General features: G+C 41.5%; 1 protein-coding gene across 1 annotated transcript in view; it reads left to right on the top strand.

Moving 5' to 3' along the window:
• The first annotated feature begins 736 nt into the window (after positions 1-736).
• sec63 (SEC63 homolog, protein translocation regulator) overlaps positions 737-26,271 on the top strand; it is an 80,427-nt gene continuing 54,892 nt past the window's right edge. The window contains exons 1-2 of the mRNA XM_080192860.1: positions 737-936; positions 20,234-20,333. Of these exons, the coding sequence (XP_080048986.1) occupies positions 813-936; positions 20,234-20,333 (224 nt within the window). The 5' untranslated portion in view covers positions 737-812. The remainder of the gene's footprint in view (positions 937-20,233; positions 20,334-26,271) is intronic.

The raw sequence follows: 26,271 nt of genomic DNA, 5'->3' as shown, positions 1-26,271 counted from the left end.
TATTGTCTCCAGACAGGGCAGTTAGTGAGATTTTGCAAGCCCAGGCAATTTGTGGGGGGTTATAGATAGTGGGACAAGAACCCAAGATCTCACTTGAGGCCATCCTCATGTGTGTGGAACTTGGCTATCAGTCTCTGATCTTGGATGCATGTCACACTATCTGTAACCCCCACAACTTGCCTGGGCTTGCAAAATCTCACTATGTGTCCTGTCTGGAGACAATACACATCTCTTTAACCTGTGCTTAATGCTCCCTCCACTCACATTTTCTATACCTTTTTAAGATTTGATTACCTGTAAAGACTCGCACCCCAACCGTTACTTTGTAAATTGAGTTTGTGTTTTTATATGCCCTGTTTGCGAATAGAACTCCCACTTATCTGACTAAGGGGCAGCCAGCAATCTGAAAGCAAGTGGCTTTTGCTACCAAATAAACCCATTGGACTTTAACCTGGTGTTGTGAGACTTCTTACAGTGTTTACCCCATTCCAACGCGGGCATCTCCACATCATCATCACCCCCACAAGCCAGGAATGGATTTGAGCTGGCCTGCTCCACTCTTGAGCATTGGCTGATCAAAGAATGGGAGCACGTGACTACAAGTCCCAGGCTGGCTCAACAATGCGTGGCCCACATGACCCTCGGCCCCTGCCGCCCCCCCCCCCCCCCCCAAAGAGAGGCAGTTGCCGCCGCCGCCGCCGTTGACGTGAGACGTCTCCTCGCTGCCGCCCGTTGCGCGTGCGCAGTGCCACGTCCGTGCTGGAGTTGGAGGAGCCGAGCCGAGGGCCCGGCAGGAGCAGCGGCAGCCAGCAATGGCCGGCCAGCAGTTCCAGTACGACGACAGCGGCAATACCTCCTTCTATTTCCTCACCTCGTTCGTGGGGCTTCTCGTCATCCCGGCTACTTTTTACCTCTGGCCCAAAGATCAGAACGACGGTGAGTCTCGAGTAGAGAAAGGGAGAAGGGGGGGGGGGGGTTTGTTGGAGTTCACATGAATACAATAAAAAAAATGCAATCTGTTTTCCCCTATAACAGCAATGAGACACGCTCCCTCCTCCCCTCCCCCTTCTCGTCCAGTCTCTCTCTCACACACACACACGGGGAACATGGGCTCACGCTGCCCGCTCAACACGCTCAAGAGTTGCCTCAAGCAAAGCGCATGTTGCGGGGCCTGCTGTATCGAGGCGGGAGGAGGGGGGGGGGGTACACAACCAACCTGCCTGCCTGCCTGCACCCCAAGGTGCTGCCTCCTCAACCCGGGGGGTGCTGGTGATGCTCCTCCACTTGAATCACTGCCCTAAAAGTTTCTGTTCTGCTCATCTGTGGCCGTGCCGGTTTCTGAGAGTTTTTGTTTTTTTTTAAAAAAAATCAATGTTGTAATGCGCTTATTGAAACGGAAAGTTACCAAAATATCGACTTCTTAACTCTTTTTTTTGCCCTCGGAAAAGCTGCTCAGTAATGTTGCAACTTTTGATTTGGAGGGTGAGAGTGGGTGAAGACAACTGACGTGTTACTGAACAAATCTTTTCCAGCGGTGCCGACTGCATTTATTTGCGATTTGCCACACCATATGTTTTTGCCCAGGAAATTTAATACGTCTGGGCTTCCAGCGGGGCGACATCCGACTTTTCTCTTATCCCGACTTAAATAGATATCAAAATACTTAAGTATTTCAGTGTTGGGAATCTTAATACTAGAAGTACTCAAATTGGTGAAAAAAAAGACAACTACTAGTTTCTAATTTGTTGAAAGCTGTACCTGAAATGTTAAGGTGACGTTTACCTGTATAGATGCTGATGGGCCTTCAATGTTATAAATTTTTCGTAACTCATTCTAATGGACTATGATGATGTGAAACAATTTCTAGGACTTCAATGTGAGAAGAAAGTGTACATGAGAATCAAAGTACAGACAGATTTTGCATTTATTAATAATACTATGGGCATATTTTAATGTGTAATAGCAGATTTGATGCATAGTTCCAGGATTTATGCTAACAAAATCATTACGAATTCAACATAGTTAGTAAATGAAGAAATGAGTGACTATTTTGGATAATGATTTGAATACTGATGTTGCCTTAACATGACAATGAGTGAATGATTGCACAAATGGGCTAAATGCCATGATTGGCATCCTTAATATGTAAAATTCAGATCCAAAATTTCATTTGTCTATTTCATCACTGTTTAAAGGGGACAGTACCAAGTCACAGTCTGGTGTTAAATATATTCTAAATGCACTATTAAAGTTGCTGTCTGCAACTGTTAAAGAGGACTTCTGATCTTTTTCCAACTTTAAATCCAGTGACTAAAATGTTCCAAAAAGTCCACTAATCTATTTAGATCCTCTGCCCTATTCCATTACAAATTCTATATCCTATTGCAATGTCTGCATGGGCACACAAAACAATTTCATAACTGGTTGAACTGTTGCCTCAAGTCAAAGCCAAGCTCATCTGCAGTTCTGCATGGTTTAGAAATGGTGAACGATGCAGACCTGAAATATTTGTCATGAACGGTATCAAGTAACTTAAGCCTCTTTCATGACCTGCCTCTTTCGACCACATTTAAGTTATGCAGATGGGTAATCATAAGTCATGGAACCTCAAATACTACAGTGCAGAAGGAAGCTATCTTTGATTTGATTTATTATTGTCATATGTATTAACATACAGTGAAAAGTATTGTTTCTTGAGCGCTATATGGACAAAACATACCGTTCATAAAGAAGGAAACGAGAGAATGCAGGACATAGTGTTACAGTCGAGCTAGGGTGTAGAGAAAGATCAACTTAATACGAGGTAGGTCCATTCAAAAGCCTGATGGCAGCAGGGGAGAAGCTGTTAAATCTGTTGGTATGTGACCTCAGACTTTTGTATCTTTTTTCTGAAGGAAGAAGATGGAAGAGAGAATGTCCAGGGTGCGTGGGGTCCTTAATTATGCTGGCTGCTTTGCTGAAGCAGCAGGAAGTGTAGATAGAGTCAATGGATGGGAGACTGGTTTACATGATGGACTGGGCTTCACTCATGACCAATTGTAGTTCCTTGCAGCCTTGGGCAGAGCAGAAGCCATACCAAGCTGTGATACAACCAAAAATAATGCTTTCTATGGTGCATCTGTAAACGTTGGTGAGAGTTGTAGCTGACATGCCAAATTTCCTTAGTTGTCTTAGTCTCCTGACCCATTACATCTGCACTGGCTACCCAAATAAGTAATTTCCTAAGTTTTACTGCCTTTTTTCCATAATCTTTCAGATTCTTCCTTATTAGATAACCATTTAATTCATTTTTGAATGCTTTGATTGAACCTGCATGCGCCTTAAGTACACTGCATGGAAATTTTTATTCTCATATCTCTTTTGTCAGTTGCTTTCTGAAGCTTCTCATCCTGATACTGTTTTCATGAATGTTTTCTATGCTTTCTTCAATGCCTTCACTTCTTTCCTAAAGTGCAGTGTTCAGAACTAGATGCAGTACACCAGATCAAACCGAACTAGTATCTTATACAAGTTTAACACAACATCTTTTCTCTTGTACTCTATGCCCTTATTAATAAAGCCTAGAATCCAATGCTTTATTCACTGACTGTCAACCTGTCTGGCCACCTTTAGTGACTTATACATATGCACCCTTTTTCAAGTTATACCTATTATTTTGTATAGTTTCTCCATGTTTTTCCCATCAAGGAGAATCACTTAACATTTCTCTGCATTGAACATCATTTGCCACGTGTTTTCCCATTCCACCAACTTGCCTATAATCTTTTGAAGTTCTGCACTATCCTCAGTTCACAATCCTTCCAGATTTTGTAAACTTTGATATTGTGGGATATGCACCAAGGTTTAGTCCATGAGGGGTTGGTTGTAGATTGAACTGCTCTCTGTAAATTTGAATTCTTGGCAGATGAGTTTGAGTAATATCGTAGTTCTACACCGCATCAAAACTAAAATGGTTAAACAACTATCTTTGGGCCATTTTGGAAGACAGTTCCAGTGTGTAAATATACACGAGCTTATCTTGCATGTGTCTGGAATGATTACTCTTCGTGACTTACTGAATTTAAAAAATTCTGTGAATCGCTGTGCTTGAATTCAGTAGAAACATTCCTACAGATTTCCTTGTATCAAGGTTAGCTTGTTTACCTCCTTGTGTTGATTGCCATATTCAGATGAACACTGGAATTGAAGCAGGGTATTCTTGTCAAGCTCAATGAAAATGGAGGCTAATATCCAGCAATATCACCTGTACACTGAGACATAATCCACTAGTTTTTAGGTTTTGGAAAACTTCAAGAGCATTGGGAAATAATCAAGCTCCATTTACATTATAAGTTTCTATCTGGTCTGCAATTGGTAAATTTTATTTAAAAATCTTTCCAAGACTGTTAACTAATCTAGTTATATTTTTTTCAGATATTAACAATAGCTAATCTGGTGGATTATGTGCCCAAATTGAAGAATTTCACAATATCTGTTCTTTTCATTTTCTTAAACTTTCAAACAGCAATTCAGTCACATTTTCCAACAGTCATAAACACAACTTCTTTTCTTAACTTAAATTCCATCACCAGATTCTTCGAACTACACAATGTTGCTGTAAAGCTTCTCAAAGTGTGTGGTGCAACCCTACGAAGACAAGGTCTTCGATTCATGTGCTCTCAGTCAGTAATGGCTGCCATTGACTTCCAACTGAATGCTGACAGTTGCAGACTCCTTTGAATCCTCAGTGTTCTTATTCTGTTGGGCACAGTGTAATGGGCAAATCTTTGAGGCCTGATTGCTGCAAAAGAAACCTGTGAAAAGATAAGTTTCCTTTGTTTTTTAAAATCCCTAAAGCTTAAATCTCTATCATGCTGAACTGCACCAAGGACTCTCCCAGATTAAGGCATTAAAATGGGGCCAGACCAGAAGAAAGTTTGGGAAACACTTTCCTGCTTTTTACAGTGATAGTACAACCATTTGGTTTAGACTTTCCTCCTGCCCATGTAACCCCGTACTACCTTTGACATTTTTACTGTGGCTAGGCACATTGATTCATGTACCATAAACAATCCCAGCCCCTCTCTACTCATTTTTGAGTCATGGGGTTTGCATACTCATTTCAGAGGCTATAGTCCAAAATCAAGACTACACTTCAGTGTGGTATTGAAGAAGTGCTGCACTATGCAGGTGTCATCCTTCAGATGAGATATTTTGCTTTCTCAAGTCAAAAAAATCAGATGGCACTCATCAAAGAGGAAAGATGTCCTGGTTAGCATTTATCTTTCAACCAACACCAACGATGGATGATCATTTATTTTCAGGCAGTTTGTGGGAGCTTGATGTCTGTAAATTGGCTATCTTGATTTTTTTTCATTACAGCAGTGACTACATTTCAGAATGCTTCAAAATACTGGGTAATTTTGAGGCAGTGAAAAGTGCTATATCAATGCAAGTCTGTCTTTTGGGAATCCTTCTCTACCTTTGCTTGCTGTACAATGTCTTCCTTCTCTTGATTTCTTAAACATTAAGACCTGTTGACTTTGTTACGTAAAAAGACATAAGGATTCACCATTATTTTCCTCTTCGATATTGTTTGCAAATTTGAACATTTTGCATATTCTGTCCTTGTCCTGATTTTATTAATGTTAGTATCTGATAATGCATGACAACAATTGTTAAGGCAAATAGGATATTAGAATAAGTAGATTGCTGTAGAGCCCAGGCTCAAATACTGAGAACTCACTGCATTGTTGTGATTATAGTTGGTTTTGCACATCGTATTTAAGAAAAAGCATAGAGCTGTGAAGCTATAAATCTGTGGCTATTCAGTGGAAGTAGAGACTTGAGTCAATATTTTGCCCTTCTGTCTTTAAGGACTAACTTTCTTTTGGGGTACAGTTTTGTAGTTAGCAACAGCTCTCAGGATTGCTGCCTGATATATCCTGAAGGAAAAGACTTTGTAATCCAGCAACCTTTCCACACCTGATCATTCACGTTGATGTATTTTCCAGCAGGGCGTCAGGATGATAATCAAATTCTTTTTATTCTTGATGTGGAGATGCCGGTGTTGGACTGGGGTGGGCACAGTAAGAAGTCTCACAACACCAGGTTAAAGTCCAATTGGTTTATTTGGAATTACAAGCTTTCAGAGCGCTGCTCCTTCATCAGGTGAGTGGTTATTCTTGGGCTGTGGGATTTGATGGCAAGATGAGTTAGCCATATTGGTGTGGCTGTGAAGTCCCGTACAGGCCACACTGGGTAAGGATGGGAGATTTCCCTCCTTAAAAGGACACCAGTGAACGAGATGAGTTTTTACAAGAATCGGTGATGGTTTCATGGTCACCATTACTGGACTAGTTTTCAATCCCAGATTTTATTCACTGAATTTAAATTCCATCGGATGCTGTGGTGGATTTTGAACCTGTGTTCCCAGAGCATCAGCCTGGACTCCTAATCCAGGGATATTTCAAATATGACACCACCTCCCACTAAAGTGGGATCTTTACTGCTGTCAGCACAGGGCACTTTCTCTGCCAATGTTGAAAGGAGGAAAGAGCAATAGAGGTTAAAATGCCTGTTGGGTGTCCTTGAAGTTTTCCTAGTAGCTGGTTTCACAATGCATTTGATTTATACTTGGGGTTGGTCTCAATTCCTCTGCTACAGTTGCATGGCCCAAGGAGATCAAGAAGAGCATGCAATATATTGGATTAAATCTGAGGATCACAATATGGAATTGTGGATTGGTCACAAATACCAACATATTGTGAGCATTCTCATGTGATGTTGGACAGACATTAACTATTTATAAGCTGTGTAATATTCTTAGAAGTGTTTATTGACCAATCTTTTAAATCAAGCCTATGATTGTACTTAGTTTAGGACTGTGGTACTTAAACTATGAAGGAATGTCAAAATGTAGCTTTAGTAACCAAAGGCATGATTTTTAAATATTCTGACAGTTTTCCACACTTTTCTGGTAATGGAACCCTTTGAACTTCCCAAGTGTACTGATGAACCCCTGAGAGAAATTATATAGAGTTAAACTAAAAAAATTGATTGCTTTTGTGCAATAGGTACAAGCATGCAAAAACTTATTTATAAAATGCCTATTTCTTAAATATGCTTTTATTATGATTAAAAGTATTTCTTAACTTTTGCCGTTTTTAACGGGAGGAGTGAGGCTGCTTCTTTTGTTCACAAGATTATTTAATATTAGGACTGATGCGGAGTGCTGGATTTTCGTCCGACACACATTCTGACCTCAAATGCCTTTCTGTGTCTCTAACACATGCATACCGCCCCCCCCCCCCCGAATCTGCTTTCTCCTTGCTCTCACTCTAAGACGTCTCGTAACACTGGGAGTAGAGAGAGTGATCATTGATCGACAATTCCGATGCAGTACAGCGAAAAACTGTACCAACCTCCTCAGAAGACAAACGTAGGACACAGCTGACAGAGTACCCTTTGTTCAGTACTTCCACGGAGTGGAGAAGCAATGACATCTTCTTTGGAGCCCTCAACATGTCATCGATGAAAACGGGCATCTTGCCAGGGCCATCCCCACACCCCCCCAGTACTTCCCTTCAAACAACTGCAACCTCAAGCAGATCATTGTTCGCAGCAAGCTACCCAGCCTTCAGGAGAACAGTGACCACAATACCACACAACCCTACCCAGCAACCTCAGCAAGATGTGCTGGCTCATTGACATGGATGCCATCGTCACATATGAGAACATTATCCATCAGGTATATGGTACATATTCATGTGACTCAGTCAATGTTGTCTACCTCATACACTGGAGGAATGGTACATTGGTGACACCATGCAGACGCTACGACAATAGTTAAACTGATACCGCTCAGCAATCACCAGGCAGGACTGTTCCCTTCCTGTCGGGAAACACTTCAGCAGTCAAGGGCATTCAGCCGCCGATCTTTGTAAGTGTTCTCCAAGGCAGCCTTCAAGAGACACGACAACACAGAATTGCTGAGCAGAAACTGACAGTCAAGCTGCGCACACATGAGGACAGCCTCAACCAGCATCTTGGGTTCTTGTGTAACATTTGGCCTGGGCTTGCAAAGTCCTACTACTGTCCTGGCTTGAAACAATTCACACTTCTTTAACCTGTTTTGATCCCTCTCTTCAGTCGTATTGTCTGTATCTGTAAAGACACGCATTCCAGTCATTATATTGCAATTGAGTCTTTGTCTATATAACCCATGTTTGTGAACCCCACTTTCCACTCACCTGATGAAGGAACAGTACACCAAAAGCTCATGATACCAAATAAACCTGTTGGACTTTAACCTGTTGTGAGATGATTTATTGCGTTGACCCCAGTCCAACGCTGGCATCTCCACATCATGCTTTCACTCTGGCCTGTACTATCAGGGTCTTAATTTCCCGTTGTCTATAGCTTGTCCAGTCAGAGGCTGGCTTCTCACTGAATTGGCTGCTGATAGGCTCAGCAGTGAGTCTGTCAGCAGCCGATGCAGGGTGAAACCAGCCTTTGGACAAGCTGCCTTATAGCATTTCTCAAGTATTATACATCATCTGGCTTACCATGGAACCCAGTTTAGGAAGTCCTGCTTAAAACAACTTGGAAACAGCAGTGTAACAGTTTTTTCATGTCTGAAATAGTGCTTAAGCTTTTGAGAGATGTACAATTTTCTTTATCGAATGTGGAAATCCCATTTTTGATGGTTTTTTTCTGTCTTCCTGCCATTGGGTTCTTCCTTGCCCAGTCCTTAAATGCTTTCCTACTGCACTGTGATTCCATGTGTGCAAGGTGACTCCCAGCTCTACACTCTGCGATCATTCAATAGTGCAGCTTGATAGTGAGGTTGACAAGTCACTTGACCACTGGGTTGTTTCTGTTCTTAGCCAGTATTCACCCGAGCGCTGCTTCAGCTAATGAATAGTAATAGTAATTAAAACGCTGTATGTGCCCCTGAACTGGCAAGCCGTTGGGCTCGAGTGGTTAATTGCACAAACAAGCTGATATATTGGAACTGCCATGGAACATGTTAATTTCTGAAGACTAGTTTAGTAATTAAAGTGCCCTTCCTTCTATTTCTAGTAGCCTAATGAGGATATTTGCTATCATGTTACCTTGTTTTTGGAGGTGGGATGTGATAACAGCAAAATCAAACATTCATGATCAAAACAACCAGTTGATGTCCAGAGAGGTGTGATTTTCAGGGAAATGAGTAAATAGATGCTGAATTTATTGTGGTACAAAATGGTTTGTTAAAACCCCAAATGCCTTGATTTTCTTTATGGTAATGACGAACACATCACAGCAATTGCCTGTAGTATAAATGGTGATCATGCTACGCTTGGGGTTTTGGCTGGTTTCAGTTATGTAGAGCGAATGTAATGAGATCTAAACAGACCTATCAGATTAATTTGAGGCAACTTATTTGGGTAGGTCACAATTGGTTCCATTTCATCTGGTTTCCAGCTGTTGTTCTCAGTCAGGCAGTATCTGGAATTTTGACCTTTCATTTTGACCTTTTATCAGAACTGATTGTTCCCAGTTTTAAATAAACTTCTGGAGTAATTAATAACTATTCAACTTTAATTGGTACTAAAGAGGACAGTAAGAACAAACTTATTGGGTGTTGAGCAAAATTAGAAGGAAGGTGAAATAGACAGCTGATGCGTGTTCACTTTGAAAATAAACAAATACTTATCTGATCAGGAATTTCAGGCTAAAATTCTAGAACTGAAATTGAGTACCAAGTGCACCAGTATGGGTGTTGGAAACATATTTGCCAAAAATGCAAGGTGGTGGGGGAAGGGGTTTGATATCTACATTGCAGTATACACCAGGTCTTTTCAGATTTAAAATGTTGTCCATGGGTAAGATATTGGAATCTTGAATTCTGCCTGGACTTTTAAATTTGGATCATGTAACCACAGGGTGAAGTACTGGTGGTTACATGTCTGTTTTGGGGGTGCTAGCAGCAGCATAGTTTAAAGTGTGGAAGAGGAGGCTTGTGTAGTGAAGTCTAAACACTGCCATGGACCACTTGAGCTGAAAAACTTGCCTATTTTGCAAATGCTTGACAATTAGATATTGCTTTTAAGGAGTTTTATCACTACCCTCTATTTACCTGGCCTTTCGAATAAATAAGAGTTGTTAGTGTTTGCTACAAGCGCTGTCGGGATTGTCTGTAAAATGAGAAGGTGGTAGTAGATGATGTTGCTTGAATATTCGGTTAAATGCCAATATTATCTTCACTACCTTTACTTAGTTTTAGGTATTCTCCTTTTTTGTAATCTTTTTTCTTTTATCTTGGCCCACTGATGTTGTAGATTTTGGTTTTACATCAGAAGCAGAAGGCCATGAGCTCTCATGTCTAAAGTTTTTAAAAAGTGAACCGTGATGCATTGCTCTAGATTGGTTGCTTTTGGCATGTGCCATGATATGATGCACCACCGGCTAAGATGTTTGATACAAAGATTATTGCAGGGCCTCAGTTTCATCATGAAGTTCATCCACCCACCTGATGGGAACTAAAATGCAGGTACTGCAATCACTCTGGCAAAAAATTTATCCAAGAAAACTTTGTAAAAAGGTTCTTTAGAAATCAAAGGACCTTTATTGCATACAAAGGCTTATCTATCATTAGTTTACTGTGGTGACAGGCATTTGGCCTAACCAGTCCATTTTGGTGTCTGTCCTCCATAGGAACATATGTCCATATTCCTTTTCCACTATAGTGTTTTTGTCCTTTCCTTTAACTGCCTATTTAACCTATGGGTTGCGGGAATAGGATCTGGGTGGGATTGAGATCAGTGCAGATTCGATGGGCCTCATAGAATCCCTACAGTGCAGCAGGAGGCCATGATTCTATTAAGACTTCAGTTTCAAATACTAGCTCTGGCAATACAATTTCTCAGTTTTAAAAATATTTTCCTCCTCGCTGCCCTAAATTGTACATTCAATCTTGTATTTATATCCCTTTGTTCTAGATTCCTCATAACTTGCAATATCTGATATTTTATGTCCCATCATTTTGCCATCTCGATTTTGCTTGCTCCAGTGGAAATAGTTACAATTATTCAATTCTTGAATTTATTTTTCCTTCTACCAAGCAGCAATTTATGATCCTGTACTGCATCCTCTCTCTTGTCTCAACAGGGAACAGTAGCATAGTGGTAATATCACAGGACTCATTGTCCAGAGGCCTGAGATAATGCTCCAGAGACATGAATTCTCATCCCAACAATTACATTGATTTTATTAAATTAACCTGGAATATAAAGCTAGTCTCACTAAGGATGACAGTGCCAGATTAACATAAAAACTAGTCTTGTTTCTGAATGTCAAAGAACAATACAGCACAGGAAACAGGCCCTTCGGCCCTCCAAGCCTGTGCCGCTCATTGGTCCAACTAGACCATTTGTTTGTATCCCTCCCTTCCCAGTCTGCACATGACTATCCAGGTAAGTCTTAAATGATCCTAGCGTGTCCACCACCACCACCCTACATGGCAGTGCATTCCAGGCCCCCACCCACCCTCTGTGTAACAAAAAAAAAGTCCCTCTGATATGAGTTATACCTCACCCCTCTCACCTTGAGCCTGTGACCCCTCGTGATCGTCACCTCCGACCTGGGAAAAAGCTTCCCACTGTTCACCCTATCTATACCCTTCGTAATTTTATACATCTCTATTAGGTCTCCCCTCATTCTGTCTTTCCAGGGAGAACAACCCCAGTTTACCCAATCTCTCCTCATAGCTAAGACCCCCCCCATACCAGGCAACATTCTGGTAAACCACTTCTGCGCTCTCTCCAAAGCCTCCACGTCCTCCTGGTAGTGTCTTTAAGGGAGGGAAATCTGACTCAAAGCAAATTACTGTGGATGCTGATCTGAAACAAAAACAGAAAATGCTACAAAATCTCAGCAAGTTTGACAGCATCTGTGGAGAGAGTAGACCTAACATTTTAAGTCTGGATGACTCTGACAAGCATTCCTTACAGGCAGTCTCCAATTTCTAGTTATGCCCTGTCCCACCGGCAGGACAGAATCACCAAAGGTGGTGATAAAGTGTATAGTTGAGAGGGAGTGACCCTAGAAGTTCTCAGCATTGACTCTGCACCTCATGAAGCCTCATCTTATCAGGTCAAACACAGACAAGGAAACCTAAAGCTGATTACCACTTCCTGCCCTTTCTCAGCTGATAATTCGGTATTCCTCCATTTGAACACTGCTTGGTAGAAACATTGAGGGTGGCAAGAGCACAAAATATGCTATGGGTGAGGGCTTCAATGTCCATCAATAAGAGTGATTGAGTAGCATCACTACTTACCAAGCTAGTTGAGTCCCGAAGGAGATATGTGTGAGGTGGTGCGAGCGGACACAAAGGGAAAACCTACTTGTTTTCATGCTCACCAAGCTACCTGTTGCAGATGCATTTGTGCATGATAGTATTAGTAGAGGTTGCTTGCAACAGTGCTTGGAGAGATAAAGTCTCATTGTCGCACTGAGGGCACCACTATTATGTTGTTTGGCATTACAATGTGCTAAATGGGCTATATTCAGAACAGAGATAGAAACTCAAGACTAAGCAAACATGGCACTGTGGGCCATTAGCAGCAGAATTGTTTTCAAACACAATCTGCCACCTCATGGCCTGGCTTTTCCTTCAGTCCACCAGGGGATTAACTCTAGTTCAGTGGAGTGCAGGAGACTGTGCCAGGAGCAGCACTAAAATGAAATATCAACCTGTTGAAGATGCAATACAGAATACTTGCATGCCAAACGGAGGAAGCTTAAATGCTGAGCAATCCCATAACCAATGGATCAGATCAAAGCTCTGCAATTCTGCCACAATCCCCTATCAGCATCCTGGTATAAACGTTGAACAGAAACTGAACTGGGGCAATGATATAAATGCTGGCTACAAGAGTCTTGTTCTGCAGCATGTATCTCACTGTTTAACTCCCCAAAACCTATCCATCGTCAACAAGGCACATGTCAGGAACATGATAGAATACTCACCACTTGCCTGTGTGACTTCAGCTCCAATAACACTCAAGTTTGATGCCATCCAGGACAAAACAATCTGCTTGATTGGTATGCCTTTTGCTAGCTTAAAATTCAGTCCTTTTACCACAAGGGGCACAGTTGCAGCAGTATATACCATACCAAAGCACCTTCTACAGCATCTTTCAAGCTCTACCATTTAGTAGGACAAACTGCAGCAGACACACGGGGACACCGCCTCCTTCAAGTGCTCCTCCAAGGCATCTCAACTTGAAACTTTATTGTCCTTCACTGTCGCTAGGTTAAAACCCTGGAACTTCCTAACAGCTTTGTGGGTGTACCTGCACCAGATGGACTTAGTGATTCAAGGAGACAGTTCACCACTACTTTCTCAAGGGCAGTTAGGGATGGGCAACAAATGATGGCATTGCCAGCTGACATCCACATTCTATGAAAGAATTAGGAAAAAACTAAGAAGGCTAATTTCTTCCTGTAAATTCATCCAATTTCATCTGCAGAGACCCTCATTCATGCCTTTGTTACTTCTTGATTTGACCATTCCAATGCACTAGTGATTGACCTCTTGCATTCTACCCTCTTCAGACTTGATATGATCCAAAATCTGCTCTCCATCTCATACCAAGTCCCAATTACTCTTGCTCCATGTCTGCTGACATCATTGGCTCCCAGTTAAGCAGTGCCTTGATTTCAAATTCTTGCCCTTTTTTTCAAATCCCTCCATGGCCATGCCTCTCCCTCCAGTAATCTCCTCCAATTCCACCACTGCCCCCCTCCCCACCACCACCATGAGGTACCTGTGCTCCAATTCTAGCCTCATGAATATTCTCACTTTAAAGTGCCTAGGCCCTACATTTGAATTCCCTCCCAAAATCTATCTTGATTTCCTGCTTTCAAACATTCCTTAAAATCTACCTCTTAACCTAAAGCTTGGCCAATCTGACATAGCTCCTCCTTTTGGTTCGCTGTGATAATGTTCCTGTGAATTTTCTTAGCATACTTTATTACATTACAGGTACATCAATACGCATAGCTGTATATAAAAAAAAGGATCCTGAGGAGAAAGTTGTTGAAACTTTGCTTGTGGCTCAATGGATGTATTGCTTTTGGCCCAGTATTCATATTCCACTCAAATTAGTCTAGTTGCATTCTCCTGTTGGGGTCAATAAACTACAGTACCTTTTGAGTGGAAGAAAATTGAATGATGTTTTGATTTCATCTACTTGAAGACATGCATATGTCTTGGGGACGGCAAATTTTAGACAAAAAAGTGCGCAGTGTTGATCTACACATACACCGGAACTATTTTGTTTTGTATATTGGATGATTGCCATTTCCGGCTTGTAGTTAGTCAAATAGACTAACCTCTCCAGAATGTTTGGTGCCGAGTCACTTTAGAATTTCAGAATTTTCCACATCATGGAAGGATGCTAAAATATTTTAACATGTGAACCAGGAAACACCATAAACATAAATGTTTACCTGAAACATAAAACATTAGATGAGAACTAGGGCACACGTTTTTAAAAAAAAATTCCCATTTAAGATGACGATGAGAACTTTTTTCCTGAGGTTTGGGAATCTGTGGAATTCTGTTCCCCAGAAAGCATTGGATGCAGAATCACTGAATATTTTTAAGGCAGAGGTAGATGACTCCCTTGTAAGTCAAGAATCTTAAGGGTCTTAAGAGACAAGAAAGTGGAGTTGAGGCCATAATCAACTTAGCCATGATCTTATCGAATGGCAGAGCAGGCTGAAGGGAGGGAGAATTGTCAACTCCAAATTATGTAATATAAAGCAGTAATAAAATTGAGTAATCCAAATACTGAATCTTCATGTTTTTGTCACAATGCGGTATCAAGGAAACTTGGCGATGTTAAAATCAATGGAAATCCAGAGGAAAACTCCATTGATTGGAGTCATTAAGCACAAAGGAAGATGCTTGTGGTTGTTGGTCAATCACCTTCGTCCTCGGATGTTGCTACAAAAGTTCCTCAGGGTAATGTCTGTAGGCTTAACCATCTTCAGCTGCTTCACCAATGACCTTCCCTCTATAATACGATCAGCAAGTGGGATTACAATTCATGACTCGTATTAAAGTGATGTGTGTCCAATCTGGACAGTATTCAAGCTTGGACTGATAAGTGACAAGTAACATTCACACCACACAAATGACAGGCAATGATCATTCCTAACAAGTGAAAACTTTATCATCGTACCTCTCAATTAACTAGAAACTGAAAACAGCAAGCCATGTAAATACAGTAGCTACGTGAGCTGGTAGCTCATCTCCTGTCTCTACAAGTTACATGTCAGGATTGTGTTGGAATGTTCTCCACTTGCCTGCATGAGTTGCAACTGCAACAACACAAGAAGTTTGGTGCCATCCAGGATAAAGCAACCCACTTGATCCACCACCTTGAACGTTCATTTCCTCCATCAACGATCACGAGTATCTACAAGATGCACTGCAGCAACTCACTAAGGCTCCTTCAAAAGCACCTTCCAAACCTTTGACCTTTACTATCCAGAAGAACAGGAGCAGAAATTGCATGGGACCACCACCTGCAAGTTCTCTGCTAAGCCGCACGTCTTGACTTGGAATTATATGGCTTTCCTTCACTGTCACAGACAAAATCCTGGAACAGCACTGTGGGTGTACCTACAATGCAAGGACTGTAGAGGTTTGCGAAGGTGGCTTTACACCATCTTCTCGAGATTAGTCGGTCAAGAGCGTTAAAGGCTGGTTTAGCCAGCAATGCCCACGTCTTCTGAAAGAATTTTTAAAAAGACACAAGAACAGGAATAGAAATGGCCAAACTGCTGTTATTCTGAACACTGATCATTTACAGTATTGACTAGGTGGATAGCTGTTCTGAGGTGCGAGGATCCATTTGAAAGAAAGGAATTCACCAGCTTGTAATAGTTATAAGGACTAGATGAATCCTGATTTTTTTAAATTAGATGCTCAATTCATATTGAAAGGGTGAAAAGTGGTATGTACTTAAGACATTTTCAAAAAATGGTCAAGAATGTTGTCTGTTTTACAGCATTGCAGGTATAACAGTCAAAGCAAATTCACAGAAGAAGCTCTGATTACTCCCTTGTCTTTGCTTGGGGAAATAAATCATGATTTCAGTTAGCAATTAGAAAGGTCATGCAACAGGAATCTTGAACAGACTGGTAATATGCTTCAGACTTCCAACTGTTTGGTTCTGAGAATCTCTTACTCTCCTGGTGTGCAAATTTAAAATTTAAAGCAAGGAACTTCAATTGTTCCAAAGATTGTGTGTATATTTGAGTATGGTGTCAGCCTTAGTGTATTGATAGCACTCATGCCTCCAAGTTTGAAGGTTGAGTTGAAGTCCCACTGCAGAGCCTTGACCATATACAACCTGTAACCACATAATTGAGGCTGATGTCCCTCCAGTTCACAGCATATAAATTGACCATAAAAGCTTCCAAAAGTTTTTGAGTATACATTTGAACTGCTGGTTGAAATGGGAAACAAAACATAAGCATCAGAAATTCATATTTATGTGGTACAATTTGAATTAATTGTACAATCTGTGCATTTTTGATGCCGAGAGATCAAGTTTATCGAGTCACTTTGGCTATGGTATCATCGTAAAGATAACATAAGAACATAACATAAGAAATAGGAGCAGGAGTAGGCCATCTAGCCCTTCGAGCCTGCCCCGCCATTCAATAAGATCATGGCTGATCTGTCGCTGCTCAGTTCCACTTTCCCGCTTTCTCCCCATAACCCTTAATCCCCTCTCTTATCAAAAACCCATCAACCCGCGTCTTAAAAATATTTAGCGAGGCAGCCTCCACCACTTCAACGGGCAGAGAATTCCAGAGATTCACCACCCTTTGAGTGAAGAAGTTCCTCCTCAACTCCGTTCTAAACCGCCCCCCTTTTATCTTGAGGCTGTGCCCCCTAGTCCTACTGTCCTTTTTGAGCGGGAAGAGTCTCTCCACCTCTATCCTATCCATCCCATTCATCATCTTATAAGTCTCAATGAGATCTCCCCTCATTCTTCTAAACTCTAACGAGTACAAGCCTAGTTTATTCAGCCTCTCCTCATAGCTCAATCCCCTCAACTCCGGTATCAGCCTAGTAAACCTCCTCTGCACTCCCTCCAAGGCCAAAATATCTTTGCGCAGGTGCGGTGCCCAAAACTGCACACAGTACTCCAGCTGCGGCCTCACCAATGCCCTATACAGCTGCAGCAAGACCTCCCTACTTTTATATTCAATCCCCCTCGCTATGAAGGCCAACATCCCATTCACCTTCCTGACCACCTGCTGCACCTGCAAGCTGGGTTTTTGTGACTCATGCATAAGGACCCCGAGGTCCCTCTGCACCGTCGCCTGCTGCAGTTTTTCGCCACGTAAGTAATAGTCCTTCCTACCATTATTCCTACCAAAGTGGACCACCTCACACTTGCCAACATTAAATTCCATTTGCCAGTTCCTGGCCCATTCGCCCAGCCTATCTAGATCCTTCTGCAGACTCTCCACACCCTCCGCACAATTTGCCGTTCCCCCTATCTTGGTGTCATCAGCAAATTTCGACACCCTACACTCGGTTCCCTCCTCCGGATCATCTATATAAATGGTATAAAGCTGAGGCCCCAGCACCGACCCCTGGGGCACTCCACTAGTCACCATCCGCCAATCCGAATAGCACCCGTTGACCCCCACTCTCTGCCTCCTATTTGACAACCAATCCTCTATCCACGCTAACACCCTACCCCCAACTCCATGTCCCTCGACCTTCTGCAATAACCTCTTGTGAGGTACTTTGTCAAACGCCTTCTGAAAATCTAGAAAGACCACATCCACCGGCTCTCCTCTATCGACCGCCCTAGACACATCCTCATAGAACTCCAGTAAATTTGTTAGACACGACTTCCCATTAATGAAACCATGCTGCGTCTGCTCTATCAAGCAATTCCCTTCAAGATGCCTCGCAATTTCCTCCTTAATGACGACAGATTCTAACATTTTACCCACCACAGACGTTAAACTAACCGGCCTATAATTCCCCGCCTTTTGCCTGGCACCCTTCTTAAACAACGGCGTAACATTAGCCATTTTCCAATCATCCAGCACTTCCCCAGAATCCAGCGACGTCTGGAAAATAACCACCAAGGCATCCACTATCACCTCCGCCATTTCTTTCAGAACCCTCGGATGCATTCCATCCGGTCCTGGGGACTTGTCCACAATCAGCCCCTCCAGTCTGTCGAGCACCACCTCTCTAGTAACAGTAATGTCATTGAGACCCTCCAGTCCTACCACCTTTCCATCGCTAACACCTGGCAAATTATTAGATCCCACTCTGGACCAGGTTTGGCACTTTCATTTTTGAAATAATCTCTCCACAAACAAATCTTCCTCCCATTCTGTACTTTTTTTTGAACCATCTGATGACACTTGTGCTTCCCGTGATTTGGTATTGAAATACACAGAACAAACACAAGCATTTTGCGTATTTCCACTTTGGAGGTTATTCCTCTGTTAACCAACCTGTTCTATTCACTGTCAACATAATCATTTATTGGCTTGTTGAGGCATACGTACAAAGGTTGAACTATGTATGTTAGACACTCTGTATACCTGCATTGTGGCTGATATTTTTATGCAGGTACTTCCTAATCTCAGCAGTTGTGTGGGTTCTGAACATGTCCTATGCTAATAAGCTGCATTTTTTTTAGGAAGATCACAGACATTTGTTCCACACACAACTTCACCCCTCTTATCCTCCACTGTCGTCGACATGCACAAAAGAGAGAATTTGATGTTCTGCATGTTTTTACGTTTGAAAGGTACCATTGGTCTTAACTTTGTTCCATCAGTCATGAAGCTAGTGTCACCATGAATCATGTCATTTTCACAAGAACTGTTTGAGCCTTTCTATTCTAGTTTGGCAGCTGGACATTTTAAAATCCATGGTGCTTCATCCATGTTGCTAGTGTGATACAATGGCTGTCTGAAGAGGCCACTGGAAATGTAGTTTTCGCATGCAGCCTCCTGGTGGTCCCTGAGCGATCTTGGTTTTCATTTGCAACAATAGATTGTTTTGTTCCATAAAGCAACTATGCCATCTAGCCATTGGTCTGAAATCTTTGTGACAGTCAGGATTTGTTACGGCAAGCCAGTGCGCATATACACATTGCGTTTCTGGTGAGGTAACTGTGCTGATTTTCAAGGACCCATTTCGGTATGTGCTTCTTGAAGATCAGACCGCTGGCTAAAACTTGTTCTAATGGCTCATTTGGTCATGGGCATCTTCAACATGTGTTTCTTGCATCATTTTTTCACTAACACTGAATTCTCTTGGTGCAGTGGAGTTACTCGACAAGTTATCAAATGTAATTACTTACAGTTTAAAAGCAACTTTATATTGTAAAAGTATATTTTTATCATTGAGAAAATAGGATCATATTGTATGCTGTGATCTGCAGTAACCTAATGTTGAACTACAATTCTTTGCCACAACTGTGAAGGGCTGGGGAGGCTGCTGATCAATATTGATCCCTCAACCAACAGCAACTTGAAAGGAAAATGTAGCTGTTCTCATTATTGATTATGAAATGCACTGTATTTCTTGGTTTGCAGCAGTGTCATTTCAAAAGCTACATTATTGGCTGTTAAATGTCTTAGAAGCTCTGAGATGGTGCAAGGTATTATATAAATGCATGTTCTTATTATATTGAGTGCATGACTTGCTCAAGGTGTAATGTTTAAAACCAGTAAATGGTTCAGTACGTTTGTTGGCTTTGCTACTGAGCTTTAATGCTTGTGACTTGCAACAAAATCACCTCTGATCTTGCCTGTACTGAAATGATAATTAGCTTTGAAACATGAATACTCAGTTTTGGGTAGAAGGACATTGGTTTGGAAGCCTGTATTTCTATGGTTCAGACTCCAGTTGTGTCAAGTGGTGGGGGTTGGAGGACACTGAAATCTGAGGTTAGAAAAAAAGGAACAGAGCCGATAAATCTGATGCTAAGTCCCATCTGATCAAAAGTTATAAAGAAGTCCAAGATTTCTTCTGGAAATATTAGCAACAAAAAAAACTTGCTGGGCAGGATGGTTAGAGTCAGGTTTAAAGGTCGCAGGGTATGAAGCTTGAATCTATTGCCTGCTCGTTACCTTGGGTCTGAAAGGAATTTGTTTTTGTGCACAGACAAGTAACTTTTTCTCTTTTATTTCTTAACAGAGGAACGCAGGATAAAGACGTTGGGGAAAGTGCATAGAAATTGCTTATGGTACCGGTTACGGTCAGGAAAATCGGGTCATAGTGCAATTCCCACGTTAAAGTAAGTATTTTGTCTTCAGTCTTTTAACTCATTAAAACTGTCTTCTGTAAGAGACGGTCAGATATTGTCTGACTCAAAAATTATGGTCCAGTTGCAAATGCTTAATAGGTTGTGTGAGCCTAGAGAATCCAAAAAAATTAACTACGTGAAATTCAGTAGCTGCAGTGAGAGTTAGCAAGACTCATTTGGAAAGCCGCATCACTGAAATCTCAGAATCATCCATTCTAGTTGCAAACATGGACTTGAATGTAGAGCAGCCAAAGTCTGTCTTTCAAAAATTAGCATTAACAATGGTGTAGATCTCTGGTAGGAGAATTGGGGTGAGAGGGGAAGAGGCGGGAAATGAGAGGATTCAAGAAAGTAGTTCACAAGTCAGTATCGATACTGACTTCTTTGTCATTTGTTTCTGGGCTCATGCCGGTCCTGCACAAGATATTCCAACAATGTCATTAATATACAGTTTTGAAAACAGTGCAAACTGAATCCTTTCCAGTGCATTCTTCACCAAAATATATACTGTAGTGGAGCTGGCGCTCTTGATTTAATAAGGAACCTTCAGCAGTGCATATGTCAACATGATTCTGGATGGAAAGAAGATGGATAAGTATTTTATCCTACTTCGTAGACCTAATTTCAAGTGATATATCATTCCTATGTATTTATTCACACCATATTTAAGATAATTTAACACGTTAAGAAAATGTAAAATTATGGAATTTGGTGCACATTTTGTGTTTTTTTTACTCTATAACACCAATAACAGTTACTGTAATGTGGCTCAGATGTTTTGTGTGATTAGTGATGGCCATCTGCCCTATTGACACTGATTTCTGAGCACATGTCCCCAGCTGTTACGTCTAAGCCTTCACTCCTCTGACTCTGGCTTCCTTCTCACTGTTGGAAGGCCTGTTCTTTTATTGTCCTGTTCTATGGAACTTTCTACCTAAACTATTCTTCCTGCTATCCCTCTCCCCTTCTTTGAAAGCCTGGTTAAAATCCTTTGTGTTCAGTTTCCCATTCAGTCTCTTCTCAAATGGTCTGAGAGATGCATGTAAGCAAGGATACTATAAATTTGAAAATTGGAATGTTGATGTCCATACTGAAGAATTATGGCTATTTCAAATTTAGTGGAGTTGAAACATGTATGCTTAAGTGATGTTTCATTTGAGCAGTTCAGAAAGCACAAATGTATTATTTTCAGTTCACAAAATGTGATATTTTGAACATCCGTTTAATTGACTGACAGCATTATCCAGCAAAGATTGAATTCCTGGACTATAATTAAAATTTGAACTGAGTAGGTAATTTGCTTCAAAGTTAAAAGAACTTAAAGGGGGGGGGGGAAGAAACAAGACAGGTGTATAAGATTGAGGGGCATGGAGAGGCAAACAGGAAGCCACTATTCCTTTGTTGAGGGAGTCAATATTGAGGGGTCATGGTTTTACAGTAAGGGGCAGGAGATTTATAGGGAATTTGAGAAAACGTTATTTTCACTTGAGGATGGTGGAAATCTGCGATGTACTGCCTAGAAGGTAGTGGAGGTTGGAAACCTTAGAACCTTTTAAAAGCATTTGGATGAGCATTTGAAACAGGAGGTAGACGAAAGGTGGGTAACTATAGCCCGGTTAGCCTATATACTTCTGTAATGGAGAAAAGGCTTGGATCTTATCAAGGAAGAAATGGCGAGACATCTGGATAGAAATTGTCTCATTTGGCAGGTGTGGCATGAGTTTGCTAACTTATTGGTATTCTTTTGAGGACATTACGAGCGTGGTGGACATTGGGTACCGGTGGATGTGGTATATCTGGACTTCCAAAAGGCATTCAACAAGGCGCTGCACAAAAAGCAAAAGATAAGGTGCATGGCGTTACAGGTAATGGATAGAGGATCGGTTAACTAGCAGAAAGCAAGGAGTGGGGATAAATAGATGTTTTTCTGGTTGACGATCAGTGATTAGTGGTATGGTTCAGGATCAGTGTTGGGAGTGCACTTGTTTACGATTTACATAGATGATTTGGAATTGGGGATCAAGTGTATTGTGTCAAAGATGAGTGGTAGAGTAAAGTGTGCAGAGGGCACTGAAAATCTGTAGAGGGATATAGATAGTTTGAGTGGGCGAGGGTCTGGCAGATGGAGTTAGTAAATGTTGAAGTCATCCATTTTGGTAGGAATAACAGCAAAATGGACTATTATTTAAATGGTAAAAAATTGTAGCGTGCTGCTGTGCATAGGTACCTGGGTATCCTTGTGCATGAAACCCAAAATGTTGGTTTGCGTGTTATTAAGAAGGCAAATAGAATTTCCCTCTTTTATTGCTAGAGGGATGGACTTTAAAAACAGCAAGGTTATGTGCAGCTGTAAAAGAACAATACAGCACAGGAATGAGCTCTTAGGTCCTCCAAACCTGCATCAATCACATATTCCTAACTAGACCATCTGTTTGTAACCCTCTATTCCCAGTCTGTTCATGCGGCTATCAAGATAAGTCTTAAATGATCCTCAAGGGGCCAGATGGCCTCCTGGGCCAGTCAAGTTTTGCAACTGCTTTTTTTCCTCTAAATAGGACATCCTCTTTCTGTAACCTAGCAGTGGTTTCCAAACTTTGACATCCTGTGAACTCCTCTCAAAAATGCTAAATTTTGTTAACCCCCTCCTAAGAATAAATATTTACAAGGATTTCTCCCTTAGCTGAGTATATATTATAAAAGCAGTGTTCTTGGAATATAAAATTTGTTTTTCTTATGACTCTTTATTGCACAATATTAATTATAACATTGAAATCTTGGAAAATGATAATATTTTCATAATCACTTCAATTAAGCCAGGACTTCTAGTTAAACTGGACATTTCAATCTACTGTGTGATGGGTGTGGTTGCTCTGATTTACATAGCTCATGGAAATCTGGAACCACTGAAGAAAGAAAACCTTAGGTCTGGTTTGACATTGACTACATACAAAAACCCAGGGATAGGGTTATTTTAAAATGCAAATAGAATGTTTCCTGTAAACTAAGCAGGACACACCCTGAACTTTTTGAACAAAGGAGCAGTATACAACAGGATTATTTCTCCTGCAAGATGCATTAAATGAAGAATAGCTACCTCATACACATTAGATGCACAAAATCAAGCCTAGTTACTAAACAGAATTACTAGACTCTAGGTGTAATTGTTGGGGGAATGGCTCAGTCATTTCCATTCTGTCCAGATTGTCATCCCTAAATGGAGCCTTTAAATATTGGGCATGAGGGCACATGTCAGTAGAGATGTAATAAAGGTATCTTTGATTTTCTACCAGCAAGATAAGCAGCAGCCTACCCTTCTGATAGGCAAAAGTCTTCCCAGTCCTTCGATGTGTTGACTGTCTGGGGGAGGACTCTGAGGAGAAATCCAAGCACCCGACTGAGATGATTGACCTCCAACAACCACAACCATCGTCCTTTATGCTAGGTATGACTCTAACAGGATAGTATTCTCCCTGAATCCGATTGACTCCAGTTTTGCTAGGGCTCCTTAATGTCAAGGGCTGTCACCCCCCTCTTGCCTCTGGAATTCCAATCAGTATTCCTCCATTTTGAACACCACTAGAAGGAAATACGAAAGGTGATTAAGGCAAGAATGGAACCAGGGTGATGGACTTCAACATTCATCACCAGGAGTGGTTTGGTAGCACCATTGCAGACCGAGGTGGTCAAGTTCTCAAGGATGTAGCTGCTAGGCTGGGTCCACAGCAGGTTACAAGAGAACCAAAAAGAGGAAAAAACTTGCTTGCCCTCGTCCTTCCCAATTTACATGCTGCAGATGCATCTGTTAACGAAAATATTGTTTGGAGTGACCATTGCAATCCTTGTCTTCACATTGAGGATGCCTTCCATCATGTAACACTAGCACTATGCTAAATGGGATAGATGTCAAATAGGTCTTGCAACTCAAAACTGGACACCTATAAAATGCTGTGGGGTAGCAGTAGTATTGTATACAAATGCTATCAGTAACATCATGGCTTGCCATGTTCTCCAATCTACCATTAGCACAGGGATTAAACCTGGTTCAATGAAGAATGCAGGAGGGCATGCTAGGAGCAGCATGAGGCATACCTAAAATTTGTCAACCTGGTGAAGCTCCGATAAAGGACTGCATGGACACAAAACAGCATGTGCAGTAGACAGAGCTAAGTGATCCCTCAGGCAATTGATCAGATCCAAGCCCTGCCACATCCAGTCATGAATGATAGTGGACAATTAAAAAAAAAAATTTGGAGGAGGAGGCTTGACACCCTCAATGATGGGGAAGCTTAGCACTTCAATGCAAAAACAAGGCTGAAGCATTTGAAATAATCTTCAACCTGAAGTGCCTAGTGGATGATCCACCTTAGGCTCCTCCTGAGATCCCCAGCATCACATGCCAGTCTTCCACCAATTTCATTCACTCCCCATGATATCAAAAAAAATTGATTTTGTTTTTTAAAAATCAGTTACGGTACATGGGTGTTGCTGGCTGGGCCAGCGTTTATCACCCATCCCTAGTTGCCCTTATTCAGAGGGCAGTTGAGAATCAACCACATTGCTTTGGCTCCGGAGTCACATTTAGGCCAGACCAAGTAATGAAAACAGATTTCCTTCCCTAAAGGATAGTAATGAAGCAGGTAGGTTTTTCCAACAATTGACACTGGTTTCATGGTCATCAGTAGATTCTTAATTCCAGACATTTTTTATTGAATTCAAATCCCACCAACTACCGTAGTGGAATTTGAACCCAGATCCCCTGAACATTAGCTGAGTTTTTGGATTAATAGGCGAGTGATAATTCCCTAGGATAGGGATAAGCTGTCACCTCCCCATGGCACTGGACATTGCAAAGGCTATGGGCCCTGAACGTTCCAGCAATGGTACTGAAGACTTCTGTTCCAGAATTAACTGTGCCCTTAACCAAGTTGTTCCAGGGCAGCTACAATGCTGGCATCTGCCTGGCAATATGGAAGACTGCCTAGGTATGTCCTGTTGACAAAATGCAGAACAAATCCAATCCAACCCAACCTGGCCAATTCCCACTCCATAATTTTACTTTTGATCATCAGCAATATGACAGTGGTGTCAGTCAGCACTTATTCAGCAATACCAGCTCACTGATGCTCAGTTCCACCAGGGCCAATCAGTGTCTGACTTCATTACAGCTTTAGACCAAACCTGGTCAAAAGAGCTGAACGCCAGCAGTGAGGATAGTGACAGCCCATAATATCGATTATGTTAATGATGAGGCTAATTATTACCAGATAATGAACAGATGAGACAGAGCGTGTGTATCTTACAATCGTACGTAGAACATTACAATACTGAAACAGGCCTTTTGGCTCTTCTTGGCCGTGCCAAATCATTTTATTGCCTAGTCCCACTGACCTGCACCTGGACCATATCCCTCCACACCGCTCTCATCCATGTACCTGTCCAAGTTTTTCTTAAACGTTAAAAGTGAGCGCGCTTTCACCACTTCGTCTGGCAGCTTATTCCACACTCCCACCACTCTGTGTGAAGAACCCCCCGCCCCCAATATTCTCTCTCAACTTTTCACCCTTAACACATGTCCTCTAGTTTTTTTTCTCCCCTAGCCTCAGTGGAAAAAGCCTGCTTGCATTTACTCTATCTATACCCGTCATAATTTTATGCACCTCTATCAAATCTCCCCTCATTCTTCTACCCTCCAGGGAATAAAGTCCTAACCTATTCAACCTTTCTCTGTAACTCAGTTTCTCAAGTCCTGGCAACATCCTTGTAAACCTTCTCTGCACTCTTTCAACCTTATTAATATCCTTCCTGTAATTAGTGACCAAAACTGCAAAGTTAATAATCGAATATACTGGCTTTGTATCAGGTGTGTAGTATTTGGAATAAAATGGAGTGAGTTAACAGTGCAAGTAGAGACAACAAGATGGTTGTAAGG

The sequence above is a fragment of the Carcharhinus amblyrhynchos genome, chromosome 7 (assembly GCF_965287045.1).
Source record: "Carcharhinus amblyrhynchos chromosome 7, sCarAmb.v2.hapA, whole genome shotgun sequence".
Classification (NCBI taxonomy): Eukaryota; Metazoa; Chordata; class Chondrichthyes; order Carcharhiniformes; family Carcharhinidae; genus Carcharhinus; species Carcharhinus amblyrhynchos.
The sequence above is the reverse complement of the archived record's forward strand: the minus strand, read 5'-3'. Positions and strand labels throughout refer to the sequence as shown.